The sequence below is a fragment of the Gastrolobium bilobum genome, unplaced genomic scaffold (assembly GCF_033153095.1).
Source record: "Gastrolobium bilobum isolate Gb01-03AN ecotype WA unplaced genomic scaffold, APGP_CSIRO_Gbil_v1 utg1221, whole genome shotgun sequence".
NCBI lineage: Eukaryota > Viridiplantae > Streptophyta > Magnoliopsida > Fabales > Fabaceae > Gastrolobium > Gastrolobium bilobum.
Window position 1 is genome coordinate 2851919 of NW_026897257.1, and position 18626 is coordinate 2870544.

Consider the following 18626-nt stretch of genomic DNA (forward strand, 5'->3'; position numbering starts at 1 on the left):
CTCACCACGATGGGTTAATAAAATGCAACTCCAAAATTATTCCCCCAAGTTACATGATACGCACGGTCACAATAATTAACATTGAAAAAGCAAAGATGAAATTGCCAAAACTGGAAGTGTCATATCAAATCGACATTTCTAGCTATAATTCATAAATCCAGTCATGCTCCTGGAACCCCGAGACCTCTTCAATAGAAAATACTTATTACAAGAAAATAAAAATTTAAAGGTCTAAACATGTATAAAAAAAAAAGAACAAAAGGGGGTAAAGAGACGGGAGAACTGCGACCTTTTTTCCGTGTTGTATTGTATACACTATGAATAGCAAATATTTGATATTTCTCCTCATGAAAGACATAAGGGTATCACATGATACACAGCTATTATCATACAACAAAAGACTGATTGGAAACCTTCTCAATCAGAGCTTCAACTATTGTCCAAATACTGCACAAACAAATGAAGTTAAATGCAAACGAATATTGGGAGGTCGGATGAAACTAAAATTACATTTCTATTGCCTTTCTACAAAACTGTTAGTGCCAGCACAAAATTTCCATAAGAATATGAATACCAAAAGACTACAATATTCTTCTTTCCAAGCCAGCTAAAATTGATATCGGCAGTGCACTGAAGAATTTATCTCCGAGAATCCTGACAACGGCATTATAAGATAGCTATGGTAAAAGAGCTTTCAATTGTGCTTGGAAAAGATCACCAAGAGCACCCCGAACATCCATCTGATCAAAACAAAGGATTCAGTTTATCGCAGGAGGCATTTCTTAAACATAGCAGCAGCTGGACAATCCCAAAAATTACCTTTACACCTTTAAATTTAATGATAATTTTTAATTTTCTTTCCATAAAGTTCAACTGGTGGAAATCAATTAGATAATTTTTTAGGTTTATCACTATTTTGAATTTGGAAGTATCCCTGTCCCAACACTGCTCCTAATGGAATAGAAAATAACTTCCTTTTAATCGGGGTAGCATCCCATTTTCTTGAATCTCTCAGCCAGTACATCACACGCAAGCAAAATTACTAATTAAATGCAGATTTGAAAAATTGCAGAAGCAAGAAATTACCTGGTCGCAGCAAACAAGTTTTGTTAGCAAAGGATAGAATTCTCTTATGTGTCTTCTGAAAATCTTATTGTTCATAAAACACATGCTTTGAAGCACCTGAAAGAGCAAGGTTAATAAATATTAGCTTATTAACTGAAAACAAAAACATAAGCTGCAATGAATTTCATCGAACTAGATGGAAAAGCACAAAAGTAAAAACTCAAGCTAAGTACCTCTCTGATGGAGATTTTTTTTATGGAAATAAAAACTTGCAAGAAAAAGTAAGATAGAAAGGGAAAGGTATCCAAAGCATTTGAAAAATAAATAAATAATAATAAAAGAAAAAACACAAAGGAACAAGAAAAAACCCAAGAAACCACCCAATCTCTACATATAGGAGACGGAAACTACCTTAAAACAGCCATGGGCAGAACATCATTGAGTATGAGGTAGACTTTTGATTAACGAAGGTGATACATGTTAATGAAGTCAGACAGCTGAAGAATTAAAAGAGTTTATGCTTCTTTCATGAGGTGAGAAGATGTAGCTTTTTTTAATGAGAATTAAAATCAAAATCAGTCTCCAATATAATATAAAAGAAGCATGATTCCTAAATATATTATTTTGATGTGAGTTTAAAGGTGATTCACTATTAGTGTCAAACTTTTCATAAAATCTACAAACAAGAAAATGCCATGTCATGATAATAATTAAGGCTTTTCATCCACAACAAAAGCTTAAAGCAGTTTTTAAACAGGTGACATCAAATGGCTCGCTAATAGTGTAGAACCAAACAATAAATCCTTTTTTTAATATGCCCTTAACGCATTAATCAAGTATATGACAGGCAACACCATGAAACTGAACAGAATGCAGGTCAACTTTCTTACTATCCCGACGGATAAACCTTGTACCTTAACAATGATAGGAGCACGCAGTTCCAAGACACGATGAATATCCATATTAGTGGTTTCTCCAGTGCTAGACTGGAGGTCAGATGCCTCCCTGAGAACTTGTTCACAGAAAGACACCATTTTCTCCTCAGCAACCCTTTCAAATTTCTCTTCTGCATCAGAATGTTGAGTAACACCCGAGCCATTATCTGCTGCAGAATTAACATCTTTGCTTTTTTCAAACCCATACGTTGCTTTTTGTAAGATGTCCAGATATACGCCAGTACCAGCTAATTCCTGACGAAGAAGATTTATTGGTGGCCTGTCCAAGAATAATTTAGAGATGTTTAAAGTCCTCCATTCCAACAGAGTGAAATTAAGACAAATTGATAGAGTTTTTTCCTACCTTTCATCAGGAATTTGGTGCATGCGAGTTCTAAGGTTGGTGGATGAGTTATATGAAGCAGCAAACTCCAACAAAGACAGCAAAATGTCCATTATAGCAATTTTCTGTTGTGCTTTTAACTTTTTCCAATATTTCTTCTGCAAATAATTAGAAAAAGTTAATTGGGAGAAGATATTGAACCTCCCCCTCTCCATTACTGACATTGTCCTTTGCAACCAGATTACAACAAAAATTTCATCTAACCATAAAACTCCCATAAAGAAAAATTTTGCTAAGTCGAGGAGATGGATTCTGTTATGAACCAACTCTCCCAAAAGCTCAAGCTATTAGGTGAAGGCATGTGAATGGTTTTATTATATCTTATACCACACCCTGTCACATAATTTGAAGTGTGGATAATGCACAGACTCATTTACCTTGTGCTCGAATTTAACTTTTTATAAGAAGAATGAGGACAACAAAGATCGAACTCTAAACCATATGGTCATAGAAGCTCTGATACCATGTCATGAACCAACTCTCCCAAGAGCTTAAATTGTTGGGTGAAGACACATGAATAGTTTTATCACATCTCTAACAGTTTCTAAAGCTTCCCCGACCCCACCACCAAGTTTATTTAAAAAGATGGGTTTGAAATTACATTCTCCCTCCTTTCCTCACATATGCAATGTGAAGAGGCACTTCCTCCCACCGAAGGTTTTATAAGAGAGGGGGAAAAGAGGGAAAGCCTTTCCTCCTTATCCCATACGACCATACTGACTCTGAGCAAACAAATAATTGGCAGCAAAGCCAACCAAAAATTTTGCATCTATTTCATATGCAAAAATCTTAAACAAATTTCAGGTTACCTATCTTTTTTCACTCACAAATGTAAGAGAACCTGAAAATGTGAGATCTAAACGAAGAAAAGAAAAAAACATACAAACCTGAATACCATCAATTGCACCAAGAAGCAATAATTGTGTAATGCACTTCCCCCTGACAGTTACTAGCAAAGGACTCTCCTCGTTCTTGGTATCAGGCTCTACAGCATCGGCAACCTAAAATGGAGAAAAATAAGAGATAAATTCATGCGATAATCCAAAAGTAAATGTTATATTGCCACTATAAGACAGTATAATACCGTAACTGGAGAAGACGGTTGAGAAGTATCTGGTATATGGCTTTTAGATTTTGAAGTAAGATTTCGAAGGAAGAGATTGTCCATCATATTTCCCATAATCCGTTGACCTAAGGTTTGATTCCGCTGGAGGCCTCCTCCATCTGCAGCTTTGGGAGTTCTTCCTGATGGAGATGGCAGGCCTACAATAATAAACAACTCCTTAATGTAACCAAGCATATTCATTTATTTTTCAGTTTCAATTAATGCCCAGTCCCCACTTCATTTTTCTTTTAAAGGTAGCTTCTAAAGTCCCACCATGAGGCTTGGGGATTTTAAATTAGCCATTTCACTGTTTATTAGTTTTTCAAGAAGCTCATTGTTGTCAGACTATCTATTCAATAATTGTTAAAGCTGCTTAGTTATCTGACATTCTGACTAAAGACATGAGCATACTTAAACACACACTAAACAACAAATTGAAAAAATCTAACCTTCAGACTGATCTACATTTGCCTGTGATACTGAATCATCAAATCCATCAGCATTTGTATTTGATGATGCCAGTGGGGATAATTTCCCATTACTATTGACATCAAGTTGATGGTCACCCACTATCTCATTGTCCATAGACTTTATGGTAGGACTGCCACCTGCATTGGCCTCCAAATCTCTGATAATGCCTCCTTGATTTCCCAGATTTTGAAAACTCAAAGTATTAAGCAGCTCTAGAGGTTGCGTTGTGTATGAAGCGTCTCTGGAAATCAAGATTAAATAAATGCATTATAGTCAACACCAGAATAATTACAATGGATCTTCAGAAAATAGTAGAAGTTTGCACCTTATGCTTTTAAGTAGCGTGTCCCAGTCACTCTCACTGAATTGATGTCCACCAACTTCAATGAGATGCACCAAAGCACCAAGAGATATTGAGACCACCGTTTGATCTGTCTTTTTGGCACAATCTAACAGCAAACTCAGCAGTGGCGGCAGCATAAAACAAACCTCCTGGAAGCAAGATTCCTCATGAATGATATTTTTAAAATTTAATGGCAATTAGATAAATACTTAACTGAATGCCCTAAATTTCACCTAGCCTCCTCCACAACCACTAAATGGACCGACAACAACTCTAAAGTCTAAACTTGTTTGACAAATCCAAAAAAAATCTCCATGCTGTATGGAACCTTGGGAGAGAATTCAGAACCTCTATAATTGTTCTGAGCCTCATTAATGTATTTTCTTGCATTTCTCTTAATCTTCTATCTCTATTGTATTTCTAGGAGTGTACTGAACCAACTGAATTTTCTTGAGTTTAGATTTAATCAATACAAGTTTCTATTTCATTTTCTTCTTCATCTCTGTTACTGGTTGGGTTCCTAACACTGTCATATACTGAGTTGCGTGTAGTTTATTTATTATCATGATTAACAGGTTCCCTTTGATGCATCTAATGTTAGACTATAAGGCCAATCAGCAGTCAGAAGTTACAAGAATAGAAAATAATACTGTTTTAGTTCTTTACCTTGTAGAATGTGTTGAAAAGGTTGCATAGCAGCTGAAGCGAATGTATGCTTGTTTCACGAAACCAATCATCATCAGTAGAACTAAAGCCCTCTTTTCCAGCATGTCTCACATGATCAAAAATTGGAAATAGAACTCGATGGAAAATACTCTCCCAAAATGCTGTAGAGAACTTGCTACCTCTTTCATTCAGTAAATCAAACAAGACTTCAAGTGCACAACTTCTGACTTCTGGTCTTTGGTCTGATGTTAGATCAGATAAACCAGCCAGCATTGGGAACCAATAATGCTCAGTTACCTCCAAAGTTGCATCCAAATTGGCATCAATTGGCATTAAAGCACCTCCAGGAATAAGACCCTTAAGTTGAGAAACAAATAAAACCACTTAAAAGTGGGGCATTAACGTAAGGAAAGGAACCAATTATTGACAGTAAAAAACAAATAAAGTTTCCAACTCCTGAAACAATCTACATTTCTACATACAGAAATCAAGATCAGGAGCAAACTCAGCACGCTCTCTTTAGTTTTCCCATAAAATTCTGACACGTAAAATGGTGGATAACAACACAATATCGATGCCAGAGCCCTTTTTTGTTTGATTCAGAAATTTATAATATATTAAGGAAAGCTTGATCATTTGGAAAAAAAATATCAAAACAGTTTAGCTTCCAACATCGTATCATTCTCAACTTAGAGATATACACCCAGAAAGGCGAAGATATATGGGTATGAATAACATACTACAGAAATAGATCTAAGGCAACTGTAGTGGGTGAAACTTACTGGATGTTGATATAAAAATAACATATATCCAATCTCATTTTGTTAATTTAGAGAATCTAGAAAAAAATATATATATAATCTTGGAATGCAAAAATGCAATTTCCAACTGATAACCCAACAAACCTCTGCAAGACGGTCCTCACAGATCCGCAGGAGTGCAATAGCCTTCAAACTAATACGATGTGAACTTTTATTGTTGGCAAACCTGATCAGACAATTCACGCAATCCATGAAACAGTCTCCCACTACTTGATCAAAGTGCTCTAAGATGACTGTAAAATTTTCATGTGTTAGATACACCACAAATGCAACTGAAGACTGCAATGACAAAATCAAAGAAAGTCATTCCTACCCTGCTCAACATTTTCAAATGCACTCTCAACAATTGATTCCAATTCATCATCTGCAGCAGCTGTGAAAATCATAAATACACTACGCCACCCAGACTTTATGCTTCCAACCTTAGATTTTATCATCTGCAATTGGTAACAGTATCAAATGAATTTTAGTAAATATATTCAATGCTATTAAGCACAGATGGAAGAAGAATAAAAACTTATGCCCACTACACCTGAACAATGCAATCAACAATTAGCCTCCTTTTGGATTCACTTTCACTATTCCGCATAAGAACAACAAATGGTTTGAGAATATCATTTTGGAAAGTGAAATTGGCCAGTTCAGCACGCTCCAAATACTTCATACCAAGTTGTCTTAGAGAATCTATGGCATACATAGCAATTTTCTCATCATGATGACTCCCAGCTGATATAAAGTGATTTGCTAGAACAGACCAAATTCTAGCCCAGACCTGAAAAACATAACAATCAGAGCAGAATCAAAAGACACTATTGTTACATGGGATGGGAGCATGCAATAGGTCAACAATTTAACGGGTTGAAACTAAAGCTTATTGATGTTAATGTTAACAGATAGCTTGCGCAAAATTACATTTTCGCATCATTCCACAGTTGCCGTTGAAAACTTTCATACAAATGTATAGAGATGTGCACTCATTATATGTGCATAAGCTAATCCAATTAATCAATGCAAAGGGCTTTCCTCTATGAAAACAATACATTTGAGCCAATACGTTGAAAACAAAAATTTAATAATAATAATAATAATAATAAAGTCAAATAGCTCAAAGAAGCAAACTGTGTTAGAGAATAATATAAACCATTATAAGGTTTTGGGTTTAATTGGTTCTTTACATGGTATCAGAGCTTCAGTGACCACAAGGGCTTTTGCGTGAGGGGGTGTGTTAGAAAATAATATAATCTATTAAAAAGGCCCTCATCCAACACCTTAAGGTTTTACGTTGAATTGGTTCTTTACACAAACTTCGTAGAAAATCCTACCAAAAGCAATTTGTAAGGCGTGAAACATCAAAACGATGAAGCAAATATGTGCAATTTCAGTTGATTAAAAGATATACCATACGTATACGAGCCATATTGTAATAGCTAATTTCAACAAGCTTTTGCAAGCTGAAAACACGAGCTGGATTTTGTTTTAGCTCTTCAGCTGATACACCACAGAGAGCAGTGAAGAATTCCACAATTGAATCACTAGGTAGTTTAACACTATTCATGAAAACTTGTTCAGCAGGTTTCCCAGCTAATTCTCTCAGAGATTGAACAACAGCATCCTTGGAGATTTGGTTTGACCCATGCATAACAGTGGCAGAAATTGCAGGAGTAGTTGTTATAAATTCAAGTCGAGAAACACATTCCAGAACTGCATTCCATGTGTCTTGAAGAGCGTTCACGTCTGAGTCACAAAGAACCAGCAGTGTCCGCAAAGCTTCCACATTTTTACTACGCATTTCCTTGGGGGCATGCAAGAAGGTGAACCTGAGGTGTCAACAAAGAAAGTAAATGAACATCTACCAAACATCAAAGTTCACATCCTGCATTCTCATGCACAAAGCACGATACTTCCCTAGTATGTCAAAATAAAGAAAAAGCAAATAACTTATAATGGTCAAAGCAACAAAGTTTTTTTGGAGACGTGGGGCAGCAGGGGAATGCTGGAAAATCACACACCTGACCAGAGATGTTAAAAATGCATAGCGCATTGTATCCATTCCAAGCACATACGTAATATGTATGCCAGCTCTAAAGCCCTCCATCAACAGAACAACACGAGGCTTATTCTCACCTTCCTCCATAGTAACAGAGAAAGTAGCAAGCAAAGGCCACCCAACAGCGTCTACCATGGGCCTTACAAGTTCAATCTGCTGGGCAGTGTAGAAAACTCCTCTTTTCACCCCTTGATTCCTGAATATAGCCTGTGTTTTCTTAATGATGGCTTCACTTTCAGACTTGGCATCTCCTGATGACTTTCTTTTGGGGAGTGCCAGGTTAAGAATACTAACAAGGCGTCCTTCTTCACCTTCTGGCTTCTGTCTGGTGCTTTTTCCAATAAAAGATGTGTCATCTTTCATTTTAATCTCTTCTTTGACAATGGAATCATATATCTCTTCCAGTAGTTCTCTAGGAGCACATTCATCTGCATCATCCCTAGCATTCATGCGGACAAAATCTGACTTGGACATCTTCGGCCACACCATTGGGTTATGAGCATCAGTATTTAACATAATAACAGCATAAGCAAGAACATATGCTGTATCTGCATTTTTAAAAAGGACCGGATTGTCTGCACAGTATCTGCCATAGTTAACATGGACAAAAAGACACTGCTATTAGTACAAAAGGCATAAAGAATGCCCGTGAAATACAAAGAAGTATAAGCAGACACTGTGTGGATAAAGCGGAATGCTGAACCAATCAGAATTGATCATTTTGACACAACCATCAACCAAGATCTGACATACAAAACACCTTTAGATATCTTAATCTCAGCCCACATGAAGAGGAATAATTGGGACAGTCAAGGTCTTTCTTACTTCCCACTAGGTTTCAAGTAAATGAATAACTAACATGGGCCAAGGTTAAACAAAATATACTGTTGATACATGATAGAGATGAAGCTTCCTAAAAAGAATGATGATAGCATAACTATCAAGCACATAAGCTTCTATCAAAATTCAGCACTAAGGGAAATTCCAACACAAATGCATAAATAAATATATCTATTATCTATACACCAACCATAATTCTAAAGAGAGGCAAGCAACCCTGCTGAGGCGAGGGGAAATTAAGAAAAAAAGCCATTACCTCTCTGCAAACTTTTCCATGATTCGATCTATCTTTTGAGCTTCCCCAGGAAGTCGGAATCCTTTAAGAAACTCCCTGATTGCAGTATCAAATTTCATTCCAAAAAATTTCATGGAATCTACATAAGCATGCATCACAGCAAGGGGAAACTCCTCATGTTGACCTAAATAGTCACCAATTGTAGCCTGAAAGCAACCAACAGTTACACATGCCAGACCAAACTTGAATGTAATGGTAGATAAAAAACTAAATTATATTAGATGAGAATTACAACCTTATTCAAATTGGGAGTGTTTTTCAAAAATTGAGCAACTGAAGCAGGTGTGTTTTCCACCAACTTATTTGAAATTAGATATTCCACCCCTTTCATCGGTTTCCTGTTGAACTAAAAGATGATTAAAACCATAAGTCAGCCACCGATTACAGCTTGTTCACTGTGCAAAGGAAGGTTGAGACAAATTTCCCTTCCCTGTTAATGTTAAGAAGTTTAAAGAACATATGATCTGATACCTCAGCAACGGCAGCCTCCAATGTGGATTTATGAGCCTTAGCCTTCTCAAAATCACTGGTTACATCTTCCCTGGATCTCATATCAAAAGAATCTTCAGCTGAAACCCCTTCTTGCTGATGATTCTTAAACTTTTCCATTTCCCGATGTGATTGCTCCCAATCAACCAGTGATTTAAGCACACTCACAAGACCCTGGAAACATAAAGAAAATATGATCAGCAAGCAACTTTATCAAAAACCAGTCATTCGATAAATTACAGATTTTCAATGAAATGTGCAACAACTGAACCTACCTGGAGTGATGAACCTTTAATGGAAGCTGTTTGTGAAACAGCAACTGAATTTGGATCAGTATTTTGAGTCCCTTGAGCTATTTTGGACAGAGTTGTAACCTACATGTTAAATTGGAAGATGGAACAGATTTTTATATTTACCAAAGATGACATAAATAATTTAAATGTTATCGATAATGCCACAGAAGATCACTCTGACAGATTATACCATTCGTTCAAACAAGTTTGGCGCCTCAAGATCACAGTCATAATTTACAAAGATGTCAACAAGCATCTGCGAATCCTTACATACTTTCTCTAACATCCTGCAAGCCCACACTAAACCAAATTAATAATAAGAAAAAGGAATGACAAACAACATATCATGAGGGTTCATTAACAGAAATGTATAGACATAGTACAAGCAATTTTTTATAAGCCAGGAAGAGCATTATACCGAAGAACACTAAGTTTTTGGTTGACAGGAAATTCTAAACTATCCAGTGGTCTAAGAACTATCAACGGAAAGAAGATGCCTATTTCACCCTGAAAACAAAAGAGTAGTGAAAAAACAAATGAGACACATCAAATTAACAGTATTTATCTTCTGAGAAGCTTCTGTAAGATCTGCAAAACGACATGCATACTTTAAGACTCTCCCTGAATCGCAATAACAGCACCAAGAATATTCCAGTTGCATACTGCCAATAAAGAAGATTGATATCAGAAAATTTACGCATAGATCCCTTAATATATGCAAAGAAAATAATCCAGTTCAACAAAACCTGAAATATGACAGGGGACTGTGAAACTGAAGCTCGTAACAGTGCATAAGAAAGATAAGCCTTCACTGAATCAATAAAATGGAAGTTCTTTGTAAATGAGTGGCTAACTCCCTCCAACAAACCCTGATATTAACATAACAAAAGTGTAAAACAGTGAGCAGTCAAAATAGTATATCTAAAAAAATGAAAAGCTCAAATATCAAATGTACAATAACAAGGATGGGTTATTTATATATCAGCCTTGCTCCTATCCTATCTTCTCCCACTTAGCTCTATAGTCTAGCTTTATTATGGGCACAACAGGAAATTATATTAATCAGCAACATGAAATGTGTTGTGTCATCTTGTTGTAGTTCAACACATCATTTCTAGAACCAGCAACGCAATAGCAGTAGCTGGTATAGTGGATCCTTTTCCTGAAGCTTTTAAAGACATTGACCCGCTCCATAATTGAGGCCATCTTTTGTATATTTTACTTTTCGTTTTGTATTTTCTCTTGGAGGAATCTTTGTGGCTACTTGTCACTCCCATGGAAGCTTTTCAATAAAATTGTAATTCATCAAAAATTAAAATAAATATTAAATCACAATAATACCTGGCTACTTACACATGTCGTCTGACAAGACTATTCTTTTCTTCTCTCATGTATTTTGATTCATGAATTTATGGTTTTAACTTTCGTGAATTACACAATTTATTGAAAGGGTCCAGAAGGAAATTTATGTATTTATTTGTGTGGGTAAAGAAATCAACCACTAGCCACAAGGATTGTTAATAACAGTTCCATGAAGTGGATCAAACTAGTCCACCTCATTGCGGACACAATTACATTTCTGTGATAAAAATCATATGCCCATCAGATAGCAATCCTTTCCAACAAACCACTTCAATCCATGATTGTCTCGTACATAGTCACCAAGTTTACAACATTACATGTGTGAACTAGTATCTAATACTTTCTTTTCTTAGCTAAAAGAAGAAAATTTATTAGAAAGATGGAATGGGCTCAAAGAATAATAAAAGGACAATAAGATGTCATCCTTCCTAAAGAGCTAAAAAATTGCATTAAATACCAATAACTACATCTCCCCCCCCTCCCCCCTCTCTTTCTTTTTCCTTCTTTTCTTCTATCCTTTCAATCTTCTTTCTTTTACCTATTTGTTTATGTGTTTTCTTTTTCTTTTTTTCCCTATATTTTATTTTGTTTTATTTTTGTTCTATTTATTTTTTATTTTTTTATTTCTTACCTTCTTATTCTTATTCTTTTCTGTCCTCCCATATATCCTTATTTGTATTTTATTTTAATTTATTTTCACTTGCAATCGTGTACTACTTTTTATGGATAATATACTTAAAAGTTTATTTTTATCATTTTTCTCAATCTTTTCGTAACTTTTTTGGGTTCATCCACCACCGACCCCAACTAGTTTGGAATAAAGGTGTTGTTGATGTTGACAAATAACAACATCAACAACACCTTTATCCCAAATTAATTGGAGTCGGTACAAATAACAACATAAGAAGAACAAATAATATTATCTTTCCTCACATGATCTCAACATTGAAAGTGATTCTAGATCTCAACCAAGAGCAACATCATTGAAGAACACCAAGTATGCCACATAAAATAAAATGGACCAGCAAGTTGGCCCATTATTAATAAAGTAAAGCAAATAATTACTTCTGCATGATTACAAGTAACATAATGTTCCAATCAATTATGCTGCACCTATTATCATTTAAGTAATAGAAGCTGAAATCACTGTATAACCTGCAAAAGCTCAAGAGACAATATCCTTGTCTTGGTTGTAACTTCGTCATTATCTTCCTTCATACCCATCTGAGGAATTAAGGTAGGGAGTATAAGGGGTGTGCACAAGCAATTAACCACAATGCTACTATTACAGTGAGAGAAAAAAACCAACCCTCGCTAGTCGGGCTTTAATGGGAAGTGGTTTTTTGGCTACTATTAAAGTGAGAGAACGAACCTTGCAAAGAGTGCGGAAAACCAACAAAGCATCACGTTGTACTATACCCATGCTCTCCAAATCAATCCCACTTGACAGAAGTAAGACCAACAGTTGAGCAACTATCCTGAGTAAAAAATGCAATTGATATGCCAAAGTACTATACCATATTCATACCGTGTTATCTTTTTACCATCTTCAATATGGACAGCCTTGTCCAGTACAGCTTCTAAGCCCTATACAAGATGATACAATCTTGTCATAATAAATGACATTGCCGTAGTAGATTTGAAACATAACTATGCAGTTGATTTACCTTGATATCAGCACCCCCAGCAAGATTTTGAAGTTCCTCAAGAGATGTTGGAGATGCATCTTTGGCTTGACTGAGTGCATCACCTAAACTCATTTCTTTTTCATTTGAGACTTGCGTGGAAGTTTCATCAGATTTTGTGTTTAAATTCTCTGCTGAAGCTGCCTCTGTGATTGTATGTCCACCAGAACCGGATGAAGTTTCAACCTGGAAAATTTGATATGCATTACAAAAATAATTTACTACAAAAGCAATAAGCTAAATATGTTTAATACGAAGGAATTTAAAAAGCCCAACCGGATCAGTTTCCATTCTCCGGAAAATGATGCTGATCATCTGTGTCAGCATTGCCTTTGATGTTGCTTGATTTATAGGACTCTTGCTACAAATCCCAACAAAGAATCTTAGTACTACAGAAAAATAATAACAACCCTTGAAGACAAAATATAAATGATCAAATACCTATTCAGAGCAATATTGTAGCACACTCTGATAACTCCCAGTAAAGGTTCACCATGTACTAAACAACATAAATAAGGATTCAAAAACCGCACAAAATAGAAGAAAGAAAGAAATATATAAATATATGAAAAACTGTAAAGAACCAATTCAACCCAAAAGCTTAAGTTGTTAGGTGAGGGCCTCTTTAATGGTTTATATTATACTCTAACACGCCCCCTCACACGAGAGCCCACTGGGCTTGAAGGATGGATAATCCACAGGCCCATCTACCTGTGCTAAGAAAATTCCACAAGAGAAAGTGGGGGGCGGTGAGGATCAAACCCGAGACACGAGGCTTTTATACCATGTAAAGAACCAATTCAACCCAAAAACTTAAGTTGTTAGCTGAGGGCCTCTTTAATGGTTTATATTATACTCTAACAAAACAAATAGAGAAAAAGAAGCCCAGAGCACCACCATAGAGTACTATAAACATTTTCTGGTAGCAAAAGGTGGTTCTCTAACCACGGCACCAATATAAATTGATTAGGCTGACATAGTCTAAGGACAGCACAAGCACAACAAAACAAATGCATGCAGTACATTAGAAATAATTTGTACAGAACAATGCTCTAAGCCTCAAACTGTACACATGTTTCTATGGAGCGTGAAAGGAAAGCAGGAATGCATTAGTAATCTTGTCTTTTCTATTAATAAAAATTCTTTTTTCCTTTTTTCTTAACACAACAGTTTAGCATTAAGTGTTTTTCAATCATGCCTAATTGGTGCACTTGCAAGTCTCAGCTCCCAAACTCAGTGTACTCGAATTCAATAAAAAGAGCTACAATAAAATGAAGAGAATCAAGTCAAACAAAGACCTAAAGGCAAGTAGCAGGACCCTAAGGCTAGCAGTATAAATGGGCAAAGGGGGCCTAGCTAATTAAATTATCCAAGCTCATTCTTAAAAAAAAGTTAACTCATCAAGAATTGCCTGTGAAACATAGGCATGAGTAACATGACATCATAATAACTATCGCTGATCTTCAATTGCAGAGATACCAGATGGTAAAGGCAAGAAAAAGGCCTCCAAAAAAAATGCTTCCCACCAAACGACCTTCCCAATCTACAGCTAGAGAAACCGGTGGCCTAAAGGAAGTGAGTCCCGGAGAGATAAACTTCCGAGGACTAGCATGAGTTTGCATCAATCATTGTGTTTGCCTGTTTGGCATTTTGAAGTGTACTTTTTTTAACAGACCAAAACTGGATTAATTGCCAAATTCTAGACAAAAATCCTCATAACTTTCTTAGAGACAAACCAGAAATCTACAACATAAAATTAATGAAAAGAGTAAATTGCTCTAACCATTCCCCCTTGAATAAAAATTCAGCCAAACCAAAGTTCCTTACTTCTTCAGATAGATTACATATAAAGATAAGATTGTGCTGAGCCTAATGTTTTACCATTGTGTTTCCAACTGACTCTGCTATGGTCTATAAAATTCTTATAAACATTAAAAAACAAAACAACACTTAAACATGTAAATTAATCTCTCTCCTTATGCTAAAACTTCCTTCTATGCTTCAAATCACATTAATCATTTACGTGTACAGGAAATTTGTTGATTTACAGCACACAATAAAATTTGTCAGATAGCTAGAACAAAAATTTATATACTACATGACCATAGATTGTATGTCCAATACAACATGTTATCAGCAGACATACATAACAAAAGAATGGATTAATTTCTATTACCATAAACATACCTCTGAATTTTGTGGAAGCCACAGCAGTAAGAAGTACCTTCAGCACTTGGAGAATAGTACTGCATGTTGATTCTTAAAAATGAATAGGTATAACAATAAACATATATTTACTATATAGTCAGCATTACCTAAGTGTAGCAGTTTGCATACCTGTCAGGTGATGAATTGTCAATACAACTGCAAGCCATGGTTAGAATGTCTGTAAACAATGGGACATTTTTACCACCATCTAACCCGGGATCTCCCTCCAAATGGTCATATGCAATAAGTTTCTGTATTCACAGGAATTAGGTAGAATAAGTAAGTTTTCCCAATATAGCATGATTATACATCATAACAGCCTTAAGGACTGGTTCAACAACTTATTGGGGATAGTCAAGAAAGCATGCACATACATGTAGACAATCTAAAGCAGGTTCTAGGAGTTTCAAGTTCTTTGTGTCAAATGCAAGACGAAGCGGATTTAAAACAAGTTCAGCATCAGCTCCTTCAAGTGTATTCCCAGCATTAGCTAAGACAGCAGCAATATTTCCATGTTCGGCCTTCTGTGACTGATCTGGTTCTGTTCTAGTCGCTGCTCCGTCTTCAGTTTCATTTGTGCTGGAACAAATCAAAACAATTTGAATGCTAAAATTAAAACGATCCAGGTCCATTAACAGAAAGTTCGATCTCATTTCACCAAATAAGGATTATTCATTTTAAAAAAAAAAAAAAACATTTCCCTTTAAACCCGGTTAGCAAGTGTGGGTGGAGGAAATCCTTGTATGTAGCCTTACCCTTGCATAATTGCAAAGAGGCTGTTTTCTTGTATTTATTATTCATTTAGATTAACAAAATTTATAAAAACATTCAAGTTAATTTATAAAAACATTCAAGTACAAATCCTGTGTTTTATCTAAAATATTTTACCTCCCAGATTCAGCTGAGGGTGCAGCTTGATTGGCCTCACTCTGCTTTCTCTGGCTGGCCTCTTTCGTAATATCTATAACAATAACAGAGCACAAAACATTACTAAATAACCAATGCGATTATCAGTAATATCATAACTACATGAACTAAAGGAGCAACGCCACCAATTGAACACTAAAGCGGTTAATCGTCCTATCTCAGCGAGAAAGAACACAATTAAAAAAGAAAAGAGAAATCAAATATGCATTAAAACCAGAAGAGAACGAATAAACCAAAGGAGGAACAAAAGCAACGGAAATAGGGATCTAGGTTTGCGAATGAGCGTGCAACCTGTATAATTCTGAATAGCTTTCTGAAGCTCAGAGTACTTCTTGCCAGAACACTCCTTGAGCATAGAATCGAATGCTCGAGTCACAAAACCCCCGGCTGCACCTCCAGCCATTTGTTCTCAGTCTCTCGCAACCAATTACTCTACGGCTACGCACGTTCAGCACCGCCACAGATCACGAACGGTGTTGAATTCGTAATCGAAATTCGACGAGGAAATGCAGATCATCCGAAATGGAAACAAGATCCTTCTATGTTGACGCCGCAGAGGAAGAGAGAGAGGATCAGAATTGAAGCTGAGAAAAGTAAGAGAGATCTGAGAGATGGAAGAAGCAAAGGAGAGAGAAAGAGAGAGAAGAGTGTAGATCTGCGTGTGCCTAAAATCTAAAATGTTTTGATGTATCTGTTTTGGTCACACACACCCAGTGCCATTCCATTTCCAATGCTTCCTTAAGTTGAGATTTTAGAACAGAGCTTAATTTTTCAAGACACAGGGACTACTGTGCAATACATTTTTTGTTTTTTTCCCCACATATATTAATTACATTTATCTTTTTTATTAAAAACTAATAGAATCGAAAAGTCTTGGGCCTAATGGATCCATCGTTCATCTGCCTCATTTTGGATCTGTGTTTCGGCTTTGCATAAAACATATATGGCCAACAACTCTACTAAGAACCCAATTCATAACGCCCCGAATATTGGAGAAATTATTAATTAGTCATGTTTTTGGTAAATATCCTAAGCATGTGTGATTGGACAGTGTAAATTTTTAACTTTATTATAAGTTGATATCTTATGTAACACTAGATAAACAATGGGGTTACTTTGAACTTGCTGTAGGAGAAAAGCAAAGCTTCTTGCACACACATGTTTTGTGGAGCTCATATTTATAAAAAAAATTATTATATGAAAAACGAAGGGTGACAAGCATGAAAAAACACTTATCTAACAATAGAAGAAGTTTTTTTCTCATAAACAATTACATAAAATGTTGAGGTGATATAAAATTATATATATATTTTAATAAATATAAATTTTTATTTTTTTATTTATTTTTATTTTTCATAATTTTTATCTTTTTAGATATAAAATTTACCGATTTTTTGGTTTTATTTATATTTTCAGGTGTAAACTTAATTTAGGCAAATCTTAATGATAGAGAATTTCATCCAAATTTAAGTTGACTTATTATTTGAAAAGAAATTTAATTAAGATTATTTAGAGTCTTACCAAAGAGTTTAAAGAGTGACATACCTTAAAAAGGACTAAAATATAAGAGAGAGATCTACAATAATAATAATAAAAAGGCATATGCGGCAGTTAAAACTGCCGCTAAATTCAAAAATCGTATTCAAAACCGCCATAGAATGCCTTTTTTTAGACACTTCCTAAAATTATTGAGACAATCAAAAAGTAAAAAAAGAAAAATATAATGTCATATATGGGAACTTATGGTAGATATAAAAGAATAAATGGTCTAAAAAGTCTCAAGAAAGACATTTGTTTGAGAAACAATGATTCAAAATGAAATTAAAGAGAGTAAGCATATTGAAAAAATCTGGCAACACGCTTATTATTATTATTATTATTATTATTTACTATTCTCTTACTATTTATGATGAATTCACACTTCGCTTTGTATATTTGAATTTAATGCTTACTTTGATGTTTATAAGAGGCCAATCTTTTTTTTCAAGGAATAGGATGTAACTTTTTTACTATTTTGTGATGCTTGTATTTATAATTATTAATGTTAAATTACAATTTCTTTATGTTCTTAATACCTAGACATTTTACATGCATATTTGTATATTAAGCTCATTCTCAAGGCCTAATTGATCACTTTTACTAAAGGATAATAGTACCTTTTACACTTGATTCTCCTTTACTTTTATGCATACGTGCCTTTTTTACATGAGGGGTCAAGTTGCCTCAACCAACTCTAGTCTTATAGAGCAAAATGGTTTTGGCTCACCCTATCCGTGTTAGATGAATCTTCTTCCCACTATAAATACTCCACTCCTCCATTGAGGAAGGAACTTCATCATATACTTACTTTTGTGTTGTTACTTTACTACATTACATTATTGCATTGCGAAATCGTGCTCTTACAACTTCCTTTTTATTTTTAGCTTTCATTTGAGCTTTATTCGTGTTAATATTCTTTTTTCTCTCGTTCAATGGCAAATACCAATATACTAATCAACCTATACATTCTCCGTGTTAGGTTGATTCTTTTCGGCATTTGACAACCTTAACTTAAACGATGATGATGACCATTCACAAAGCGACAATTCCTTGAAAATGATTTATGAGGGAATAGAAACACGTAGATCTATCCATTATCTTGTGTTAAGCATGCATAAGATGTTTTGAATAC

The 18626-nt window shown here is 35.2% G+C and overlaps 1 protein-coding gene across 1 annotated transcript; it reads right to left on the reverse strand.

Annotated features, from left to right (window-relative positions):
• Positions 1 to 219: 219 nt before the first annotated feature.
• On the reverse strand, positions 220 to 16642 carry LOC133305322 (brefeldin A-inhibited guanine nucleotide-exchange protein 5). Its single transcript, XM_061505498.1, has 33 exons — positions 16247 to 16642; positions 15917 to 15989; positions 15403 to 15607; positions 15158 to 15279; positions 15008 to 15066; positions 13262 to 13319; positions 13097 to 13181; positions 12803 to 13006; positions 12664 to 12722; positions 12508 to 12577; positions 12291 to 12359; positions 10520 to 10642; positions 10382 to 10435; positions 10192 to 10280; positions 9964 to 10060; positions 9756 to 9854; positions 9463 to 9654; positions 9227 to 9337; positions 8953 to 9137; positions 7819 to 8442; positions 7209 to 7626; positions 6342 to 6581; positions 6123 to 6246; positions 5894 to 6042; positions 4989 to 5345; positions 4305 to 4471; positions 3958 to 4220; positions 3488 to 3666; positions 3291 to 3404; positions 2365 to 2501; positions 1980 to 2280; positions 1087 to 1182; positions 220 to 740 (listed from the first exon to the last, which is right to left on the reverse strand). The coding sequence occupies exons 1-33, from the start codon at positions 16356 to 16358 to the stop codon at positions 678 to 680; spliced, it is 5298 nt and encodes a 1765-aa protein (XP_061361482.1). The 5' UTR covers positions 16359 to 16642; the 3' UTR covers positions 220 to 677.
• Positions 16643 to 18626: the final 1984 nt, after the last annotated feature.